This window comes from Nothoprocta perdicaria, unplaced genomic scaffold (assembly GCF_003342845.1).
Source record: "Nothoprocta perdicaria isolate Ctin4 unplaced genomic scaffold, notPer1 scaffold_41, whole genome shotgun sequence".
Classification (NCBI taxonomy): domain Eukaryota; kingdom Metazoa; phylum Chordata; class Aves; order Tinamiformes; family Tinamidae; genus Nothoprocta; species Nothoprocta perdicaria.
Genome location: NW_020455655.1, coordinates 3,856,076 through 3,866,823, shown reverse-complemented (window position 1 = coordinate 3,866,823; position 10,748 = coordinate 3,856,076). Strand labels below are relative to the sequence as shown.

At 45.0% G+C, this 10,748-nt stretch overlaps 2 protein-coding genes across 2 annotated transcripts; one reads left to right on the top strand and one right to left on the bottom strand.

Moving 5' to 3' along the window:
- The first annotated feature begins 1,060 nt into the window (after positions 1-1,060).
- Positions 1,061-3,390, top strand: LOC112952808 (nicotinamide riboside kinase 2-like). The gene is made up of 8 exons (XM_026045736.1): positions 1,061-1,302; positions 1,398-1,488; positions 1,605-1,650; positions 1,802-1,988; positions 2,246-2,317; positions 2,763-2,869; positions 3,012-3,103; positions 3,233-3,390. The coding sequence occupies exons 1-8, from the start codon at positions 1,277-1,279 to the stop codon at positions 3,236-3,238; spliced, it is 627 nt and encodes a 208-aa protein (XP_025901521.1). The 5' UTR covers positions 1,061-1,276; the 3' UTR covers positions 3,239-3,390.
- A 106-nt stretch (positions 3,391-3,496) lies between these two features.
- SQOR (sulfide quinone oxidoreductase) lies at positions 3,497-10,273 on the bottom strand. The gene is made up of 9 exons (XM_026045816.1): positions 10,061-10,273; positions 9,609-9,779; positions 9,114-9,167; positions 8,174-8,368; positions 7,104-7,313; positions 6,443-6,626; positions 5,427-5,494; positions 4,273-4,451; positions 3,497-3,925 (listed from the first exon to the last, which is right to left on the bottom strand). The coding sequence occupies exons 1-9, from the start codon at positions 10,271-10,273 to the stop codon at positions 3,868-3,870; spliced, it is 1,332 nt and encodes a 443-aa protein (XP_025901601.1). The 3' UTR covers positions 3,497-3,867.
- Positions 10,274-10,748: the final 475 nt, after the last annotated feature.

The following is a 10,748-nucleotide window of genomic DNA, read 5'->3' as shown; positions in this document are numbered from 1 at the left end:
CTGACCAGCAGAAGCCTGCCATACAGCGAGCTCAAGAGCTCGGAGGCTACAGCCTGACTGCAGCGATGCCGCTACGCTACAAACTCCSTTTAGGTTGTAGTCCTCAAACCACCTCACACCATCAAGTGACCTGGCTGTACACGGGTCTTGTGGAGTCCTCGGCCTCACAGAAACCTGAAAACAGCCTTTTACGTGAGACCTCTGCTAATCTAGGTGTGCTGGTAGTGTTAAACTAGGGGATTTGGGTGCAGTCACAGGCATTTTGAAGCTTCTTTTAGAGGGTAGGCAGACATTTAAAAAAAAACAAACAAAAAAGCTCTGGGCAGCAAAGTGGAAACAAACAGTCACAAGTCTAAAAAAAGCTGCCACCTCCTCCCTCCCCCCAAAAATTACATGTTCTAATTAAATATTCTGCCTGCAAGATAAAAATAGCCACTGGAGAGATCAACTGGGCCCTCACTCAGGCCTCCCCTGCAGACAGTGAGCGGGAATCGAGAGGGGATGAGAATCAAGCGGGAGGCTGCCGAACATGGGTGCTGTGAATACACAGAACTGACAAATTATGGAGTTTAAGTTTTTTTAAATCTWAAAAATGTTTAAAATTTGCTGTGAGCACGAGTTTTACTTCCACACAACAGAGAAAGGCCTCAGCCGCTCCGTCGGGCCGGCGCGGCCCCCTCTGCCTCTCCCCGCTCCGGCGCGGCCCCGCGGGGCCTCCYCTCCTCGCGCGGAGGTGGCGGCGGCGCCGCTCCGGGCCGGGGCCGCGGGGCCCGCACGGGGCCTCCGCGCGGCGCCTCCTCACAGCGCCGCGGGTTCCCCCTCTCCCCCTCAGCGAGCGCCACGCTGTCATTGGCGCAGCCGCCCCGCCACCCTGGCGCCGTAGCCAATGGGCACCGCCGAGAGGCCAACACTCCAGCCTATCGGGAGCCGGGCCAGTGCTCCCAGCCCAATGGACGTCCGACGGCAGCAGGRCGCGCGCGCCATTGGCTGCGGCGTCGCGGCCGCCGCCCAATAGGCGCGCGGGAGCGCGAGGGAAGCCGCACGCGGCGGGCGGGCGCTTCCCTTTGCGGAGCGCTGTGGTGCGGCGCGGACCCGCTCGGCTGCTGCTGCTCGCCCGCCATGGCGCTGCCCGGCAGTTGACGTTGGGCTTCTCCCCTCTCTTCTCCCTCCTCCTCCCGGCTCCCGCCGCGGGCGGTCGGCACCGGCGGCGCCGGGTCCCCCCGCTCCCGTCAGGCACAGGCTGTAGCGGCCGGGCCGGGCGGCCGCCGCCCGCGCCATGAACATCATCATCGGCATCGGCGGGTGAGAGGCGCGGCGGGCGGGCGGGCGGGCGCGGGGCCTCCCGCAGTGCCGGGGGGCCGCACGCGACGCCCCCGTCTCGGCCGCTGTCGCCGCAGGGTGACGAACGGCGGCAAGACCACGCTCACCCGCAAGCTCACGCAGGCCCTGCCCAGCTGCAGCGTGGTGCACCAGGACGACTTCTTCAAGGTGAGCGCCCGCCAGACCCGCCGCGCTGCCGCCGAGCGGCCGCCCCGCCRAGCGGAGCGCGGGGGCCGCGGGCTCCGGGGAGCCGCGCTCACCCCGCTGCTCTCTGCTCGTTTCAGCCTCAGGATGAAATAGAAGTTGAAGATGGGTTTAAGCAGTATGACGGTAAGCTGTTGTCACAGAGCTATCAAACCTTAGCTCTCCACATCCTGACTATAATTTTTTTTCATAGTGATTCTAATATTAATACAAATACTTTTTGTACTGATTCAAATTCTTAATTACTGTTTACTGGTGGCTGTGTGTTGTGCCTTAGTGATTAGTGCACTGGACATGGAAGCAATGATGAGCACCATAAATGCTTGGATAAAAAACCCCGTCAAGTTTGAACGCTCTCATGGGATCAATAACACCCTGGATGCCCCAATCTCACAAGACAAAGAGGGAGGAGATGATACCATCCACATTCTTATTGTTGAAGGCTTCCTGCTTTACACCTACAGGTAAATACTGTATTTCATGGAAAAAAAAAAAMCATGAAATTCTATATGTTTATATTTTTTACATAGCTTAGATTAGCCTTCAAGGGAATAAAACATCCTGTTCTCAAGCAGTAGTTAGCATCAGATAGAGGCTAGTGGTGAGTTTGTGTCACAAGTCTGAGGATAACCTTAAGTATAGGAAACAGATGGAGCTTTTCTATTTCTTACTACTAATCAGCTACACTAGCTATAACCACTTAAAATACCTGCTCTTTTAGGCCACTGATCGATGTTTTCCACCACCGATACTTCCTTTCCATTCCCTATGAAGAATGTAAAAGGAGAAGAAGGTAAGTTCATCTTTAAAAAGCACCTCTGCTAAGCCAGTACTACCTTACTCAGTTCAAGACTTAGAGTTTTCTTTTAGAAGTCCTTCAAGATGAGAGGATAAACCCAGAGGTAGCTGCTGTGTTGAGTTGTAGCCTCCTTCACAGAACAAACCCCAAGGTGCTCTGCCACACTCTTGTGTACTTCAGACTAATGTTCAAATTCAGCAAAGCTCTTTGAACAGCTTTCTCACTTTGCCATGATAGTGACTTTTACATCTCCATCTATCCTGTGGTTTCAGACTTGGCTATATTGTTGCACACGTAGTGTTCTTGAATGCAAATGAAACAGGTTAAACTCAGAATAGTTAAGCTAGTTTGGCTAGTGAGTAGAGAAGCAGTGTGCTTTATGTACACTGTAATAAAAACTGCAATTAGGCTACTTACGTACGATGCTGTCTTAATGCAGTTCAAGAAACTACACTGTACCAGATCCACCTGGATTGTTTGATGGCCATGTCTGGCCTATGTATGTAAAGCACAGGAAGATAATGGAAGATCTTGGAGTTGATGTGGGTAAGTTTTTACTGACAATAGCACTGTTACGCAGCTGCTTTATGAGAGAGTGCTTTTCCAAACTGGCATAAACATTCTGGTCAAATGAGAGGGACTGAAGCTTGCCTTTTTTTTTTTTTTTTTTTAACATTCCTATTTCAAGTGCACTTGAATGGAACAAAGTCCAAGGAGGAACTGTTTAATGAGGTGTATGGACAGATTCAGAACAAGATTGAAGAACTACTTAACATGCAGGTACATGTTGATCCTTATCACTTCACCTCAAAGGTAGTGATTTAATTTTAAGTGAATACATAGCCCTTCTAAAGGCTGAGGTGAAAAGCATAAAGCTGTAACTTAGAAATGCTTATGTTTTTTGTTTAGAAATAAGCTGCTCTCGATTCTTGTGGTTGAAGAAGCTTCCTGTTTGCTCCAMGATGTGTACCTGACCACCGCTAAAGTTCCAGCTTCTGTGAAGACTCTTAACTCTTGTTCAATCTTCCCTTGAAACTCAGTTAAAGAAGGTCATAATTAAAGAACATTTCCCCTCCTCGCATGTTGTCTTAATTTGTGCTTGAGACTAGCATTACTTTTATGTGCAACTTAAGTCATCTTAGGAATGAAAGAACAAGACTGTTCAAACCACTTCACTGACATTTATTTAAATCCAGTGCACACTGATTACAACCGGACTACATCATTTAGTCAGGGATATGTGGAGTTACATAACACCACACATTTAAGTTGAATGATTGCGACACAAGATTTTAAGTAGTGTCCTCAAGCTTTAGGCAAGCTTACTTTTCTTCAAAGGCCCCTGCGCCTCTGAAAGCATGTTAAGGCAGTGATCTATGTAGAAGAACAGTGAGAAAAGAGCAAGGCTTAAGCCATCATTTTTTAAAAAAACCCACAAAAAAWCCGTTACCTCAAAAGGAGGCCCAGAGGGAAGATAGGTACTGATCCACTCAGCACCCAGTTGTTTTTCTTCAAATGGGGTGCCTCACATCTAGAGCCACCACTTACTTCAAGCCCAGGTGCATCATTTTCCTGAAAGGAGCTGGTCCTCCCCAGTAGCCCCTAGAAAAGCAGAAAGTTGCAGCTGGTTAGAGGTGCCCATAGTGCCAGGGCAGGGGCGGGCAGAAGGTTGTGTAGAACAATTTGTGCTTCAGGTCTGCTCTTGCGAAGGAGGCAGAGGCAGCCCTTGGGTTTAAGTCAGCCCCAATCTCACTCCTTCCCCAACCCCTTTCTATGTGGAGAGGCCCTAAGATCCTGAAGAAGCCCAGGACTAAGAGCATCCATGCAGTGTACCCTAAACTAGATCTACCAACTGCTGCTTTTCTAACAAGTTTCAAGCCAGAGCAGAGATCTGTATCTGGCTCTGCTCTCTATCAATGACCACAGCAGCTCTACCTGCCCAGACTTACTTGAGTAACCCATTCCAGTAGAGCAGAGGCATCACATCAGCTTTCATGTGGTACATGGTCACCCTCTCCTTGCCCTGGTCAATGGGAAACGTCTCCAGGGGCTGCGCGGCGTAGTCAAACTCTGCCAGAATGACCTTGTTGTAGCCGGTGACCAGCGGGCAGGAAGTATAGCCATCGTACTGCAATAAAGCAAAACCCATCTCATTCTAAGTAAAGTCCACAGGCTGAAATATTGCAGGCTACRTGATTAGCATGTATAGTTCAAAGCCAGTTTTTAGAAGGTTTCCACATCAGTATACCCCTAAAATGAGGGGAAGAAATGTGTATTAATACTAGCACGCTTGGGTAGGCTGCTAAGTCAGTGAAGCAAAATAGCCATAATATCAAAACACTGTCAAATGCAGCTTGTGCATTTGTTTAGCAGCACTGTCAGTATTAGTATTGATCTAGAACAGGAAGGGTTTGTCTCAATTACCAGGCATTCTTGTATCCAGCAGATTAGGTGACTAGTTAACTAGGAGTTGGTGTTGGATTTTAACAGCATATAAGCAGAATTTTGAATATAGTCATAACAACTAAGAGGATCACAACAGTATGGGCTGTAATGTTCAGGTTAGTATCCTCAGCAAAACTAAGTCAGAAGTTGTACATAAAAATGATAGAAATTATTCTTAGTCACTGGCAGAACAGCTGCTTCCACTTAGCTCCGCCTCAGCTGGTATGGTTCTGTACAGGGGAGGAAAGACAAACGCAGTGTAGATGTGTAAAATTTGCAATCTTTTCCTCAAAGAATGGAGTATAGTACTTAATCAACAGTTTTGCTCTGAATAAAAGTCACTTGTATTATTGAAAATTCCAGCCTTATCAGCCCTCCTTTATGGAAAAGGGTACATGTTTAAATTGGCAGAGAACTCCAAAATCAATACATTAGATTGATAGTATTATTAAAGACAGCATTAAGAAAGGGAGTTACGCCACTAAATGACCATTATGACGTACAATACTTAGCCAGTTCTTCAGCACCCACAGTCCTCAAACAAAGCCCCTTCTGTTTGCTTTACATTGCTTTAATTTCTTGCTTAGCAAGACTCTCCTCCCCATAGAGGAGAGAAAATACTCTAGCTAACTTTTTCTAAGAGAAGATCTCTAGGTACCTTTTTAGTTGGTAACTGGTTCTTCATTACCATGGAAATAGTTTTATCGAGCACTCCAGACTGGGCAGCTACACAAGAGATAAAAACAATCGAATTAAGGTTTGCTTCAAGCAAAATTATTGTAGTTATTGTCAGCACTAGAGCAAATAATAATAGCTGGGTGTGTTGCTAAGTCAACTGTAACTGTACTTTTATTTCAAAGATGCTTGTGAATTTTACAATCCCAGGTAAGAATCACATACGGAAAATTCCATATTGGAATAATCCTTTGGCTTTGTTTCCATCATGCAAAGGCTTAACAAAATCTGAGCTATATAGTTTTAGCAAGAGTTTTGCTATGCCAAAGTATGCTTGCTCAGTCTTCCAAAAAGCTGAGCACTCGAGTTTTCTTTGTTTGTTACATTTTTTACCACTGCAAGGGAAGCACTCCAGCCTCATTTGCTAGAAGAGCTCAATACCCCAGAACTCAATATACTTTGAGTGACAACAGTATCACAACAAACAGTCTATGGTCTTTCTGTATGCATGCACATGCATGTTTAGCCTTATGTTTTATATTGCTTTTTAGTTCTGGTACAACATGCTTGTAGTGCTTTTATACTGGATCCTGAGGCAACAAGTACAGAACATGTGATTCTTCAGAAGAGACTTATCAGCTAGCTGACATACACATGTGAGCTTCTAAGATACAGCAGAAAATTTGTAGTAAATAATGAAGGAACACAGGAATATTACATTCACTTTATGCAATTCTGCACACAGAGAAACTATAACTAGCTCAAATGTGAGTCATGCAGAAGAGCATTGTAACTGTGGGTTAACAGTGTCACTGTCCTGGCACCTCAGTAACTGTAAGCGGGTTCAGGAGACCTAAACCTTTTTGAAAGATGGAAAGAGTTGACATCTAGACCCCAGAGTAACAAACTAAATAATATTTCATCTGCCTGGTTTAAAAGCAGCATTCTGCCACTCCCACCTTTTACATTATACACCCCCTCACACACACACCACTTTACCTATAGCTGCTGCTGTTTTTGATGTTGGAAGGTTGGTGCAGTCTCCAATACCAAATACATTAGGATACTTCTTATGTTGTAGAGTTTGCGTATCTACATCTACCCAGCCAGCCTCATCCGAGACAGGGCTGTTGATGAGCACATCAGGTGGCCCCATTGGGGGAGTGACATGCAGTATTCCATACTAGACAGAAAATAAAGGTTCATGAAAATAAAAACCAACTGTTTATCAGAAAACAAATAGTACCTGTGCTGTCAAAAGGCAACAAGAACACTGTGAAGAGGTGTTTTTGTCTGGGTGTTTTTTTGCTTCTATCAGCATATAGAGTGGAAAAAATCGTTTTTCTCAGAATTGGCATTCACCCTTGCAGAATTCTTCATTAATATGAACCTTATCTTGAGATATTCCTCAGTTATATTCACAAGATACACAGAACTCTGTGTAGAGCTTATGAAATGTGCATATTTCTCTCTCTCTCTCTTTTCCACTTGAGTTCCTAGCTTTTGACTCTTCAGCTGAAATTAGAGACTGACATTTGCCAAGGAGGAAAATAACATCTATAATGGAGCAATATATATTGTTATTACAATGTGGTTGTTATGTTTCAGTATACATAAGGAAAAGAAATAGGATGAGATTGGAGGTCTGAAAACTCCTAACCTGATGAACTTCAGTGACTCCTGGTTTGTCCAAGTTCTCAAACACAGCTTCCTGCTTGTCTGCTCGAACTTCAATGAGGTTGCGCCTATAGTTAACAGTAATATTCCTCTCCTTTATTATTTCCAGCAATGCATCAGCATACTTCTTGACACCAAAAATGACGCCAAGTGAAGTATTGAACATTATGTTCGCTTTGGATCGTTTTCCTGTCTGCAAAGAAAGATAAGAAACATCAGATTAGCCTTTTCCTGACCAGAAGGTGAGGTAAGCTAGCAGAGCATCACGAACTGAGAACTGTGCCAAGCTACTGAAGAGCCAGTAAAGCTATTAGTGCACTTCAACTATGAAATAAAGCGTTAATAGCAGAACACTGGAAATGCAGGTGTTTCAGTTCATGTTAGAAGCTAGACAAGCTGATCTGCAGTGCAATAGAGGCAAGAAGTGCTTGTGAGAGGAGGTGTCTGCAACTGCCCAAGCGATCTTCCCACACGCAGGTAAGTGTTTGCTCAGAATCGCACTGCTCTCCACGACCTGCAGTTGTGCCCGTTCCTCAGATCGTTGCCCACAGAGAGCTCACAGCACCCAGGCACATACAGAGCGGGACACAAGTGTTCAGCAGCCCGGCAGGGACCGAGCACCACACAGGTCCAGCACAGCCCTTGGCAGACCAGTGTAAGGACAGGCAGCAGCAAAAGTTCTGCACTCACTACATGGAGTAACAAGGACAACTTAATGTCCCCACTGGGACTTGCATGCACCTCCTAAAGCATTAAGCTGTGCTGAGAACAATGCTGGCTCTGTGGCTCASAGGTAGTAGGGTAAACAGTTCATTCCTTATTGACCCTGAATGCTACAAGTTTCTCCCATATTAAATATGGGCTAAATATTTATGTACAATAGCTTTATTTAGTGTATGTAGATAATATAAATAATAATTCAGTCACTTTGATTTAAAATCTTGAGTCACATTTGTGTGATTGTCATTTATTTTAAATAAAGTATAAACTCTTCAAAATAAGTCTCTTTGCAGCTTTGGGAACAAGCATTGGCAGAGACAATAAAATACTTACTTTCCTCCAGTAGGCCTCTGATAAATACATGATTTTCTGAGGAGCCCCTGCACATTTCACTGGAGTGTTTGGAAAAGTGAAGATGGCATTTCCTTCCTTGAAATCTTGCAAGGCTCTCCACGTTTTCTCTACTGTGTGAACTGAATAATTGGAACCAATTTTAGGGTGATGAAAACCCTCAGGCAAGCCTTTGATCTAAGAAAAGAAAAATAAGGTTTTAAAATACAGGTGGCAAGAATTTTGTTCTCATGTATCAAATACAGAGTTATGATCTGAGAAAGTAAATTAAAGTTCACTTATTCTGGTCAGATTAAACCACTAGGGTCAAATCACTCAAACATACTTTGTGCTTTTCTCCTCCTATGTATTGCTAAGGTAACTTTTGCTTCAATACAGCCATATTAACATTTTCCTTTGAGTGCCACTGAAAAAATGTGTACAAGAAACCTAATGGATAGGAAAGGGCCCAGGACCTACTTAAATACAGCTGTTTAAATAATGCAGCTGGCTCCTTTGGGAAAGGTGGTGAAGAAAACGGCAAATCACTCAGCACAGCAGGTTCTTCCAACTGCGATATTTTCCTCATCTCTGCTTATCCAGGAGATGCCTTGGACTGCAGCCACCAACACTGCTCTCCCCATGTCACTGCTGGAGGCTGCATTGGGTTCCAGGTTTAGCCTGTTGCTCCATCAGCCCCTCTTGCCATGGGGACTAAATAGTCATCGTAAAAGAGTCCCCCAAGAGTCATTTGGATTACTACAGCCAGACCTATGGAGAGGCATGCTACATTCCTTGGACTGTCTTCTGGCTCTTTAGTTTGTACTAGTGTCCAGCTTCTCACAGTAGGAAAGTGTGCCAAGAAGCCATTTACTGTAAGTGACTCATGAGGGCATGTGATGTCATTAAAACTCATAAAAACATGATTACTGTAACCAAATACCTTTTCATAATGCAGACTGATCCCAAGGGCAATTATCAGATACTTGTAGGATATCTGTTATGTAAGGAAAAAGAATATTTTAGGTTTTTTTTTGAGAACATTTAACAGTCACAGGGGAAAGGGATGTAGGGAGCATTAGTAAAGTTAAGCCTGTAATAATTTGTTACAATATTAACTGCATTAAGAGTTATACACACCATCTTTGCTACACATGAAACAAAGCATTTGGAGCAAACTATTCTACTTTTTCAGTTGTGGTCACTATACTGAGAAACACACTATGATGACAATATCATGAGTTGATGTTATTCCAATCTATCTATCCACAACAATTTTGATTATAAGCAGTTCTTAGGATCAAGTACTTTCCWTAGGAGTAAGTGAATTTCCCAGCCTCTCCCCATCAGAGAGCTCCATGGGGACCTGCAGCAAGTTGACAGACAACTCATGACACTGAACAACAGATTCAGAAAAACAATTCTCTAACATGACTACCTTTGTATTATTCTCCAGCCAAACACAGTTCTTATCTGGATCCAACCTCGCAACTCGGCACTTGATCCACTCGACACCTTGGGGCATAACTTGCTCCGTCGGGCGCGCAGAAGCTGCCAGTCGCTTTGCACCAGCACCTACCAGGGTCCACAGGGGCTGATAGTAATGAGTCTGGAAGAAATGTTTAAATGGACTTTTAAGAACCGTTTAAGTTAAGATGAARGAACTTGAAATAGGAAGCAATTTGCTCCAAACATTTTATTCTTAATGAAAGAATGTACATAAATCACCAGGATAAAGCTGGACAGATGCATCTTTAAGATGGAGTAACAAATTTCACAAGAAGCCATTGAAGACTAGCAAGTGGCTTCCTCTCCACAGTTAAAATCATACAAGGTCAGATCAAACCGGCAGGCAAAACACTTCTCACACTTACACCCAATGAGGTTTACCTCACTCGGCTCAACCACGGCCACGTTCGCTGCCCCGACCCTCCTCTTCATGCGGGCGCTCATGCTGATGCCGCCGGTGCCTCCGCCCAGCACCAGCACCTCGTAGTGCTCCTTGGCAGCGCGCCGGGCGGCCGCGTGCAGGCCCCGGGAGCTCGACGGCCGCCCGCGGGGCCGCAGGCGGCAGCAGGCGCCCGCCACCCCCAGCGCCGACATCCTTCAGGAGCCTCCGCTGCCAGGGAAGGAGAGGCACCGCCTGCAACGAGAGCAGTGGCGTCCGTGTGAATTCATAYGGACCCCGGGAATCTCCGAGGCCGGAGTTTTAATGCTACAACATTTTAACAGCCACAAAGGTGAGTTTTCGAGTTGTTTAAAAGTAAGGTGAAAATCAATGTTGGTTTCTGCCAGTAAACTGGAACTTTGTATGGATAAAGAAATTTTAATAAAATATAAAAATGTTTTCCACTTATTTAGGTAGGAAGGTGTTTCTGATCCTTTGGCACAGGCTGTAACAGTACTGCCCTGAAGAGGCAGAGYGTTACAAAAGGAAACAAGGATTTGTTAGATGCTGCAGATGAGAAACRCCAAGCAAGTTTGTCCTGAGTGCCGTTCCAGCAGTCGTAATGTGTCAGACAAGGAAATAAATCCCTACCTTTGCATTTTCATGTTAACATGTACAAGCACATACACA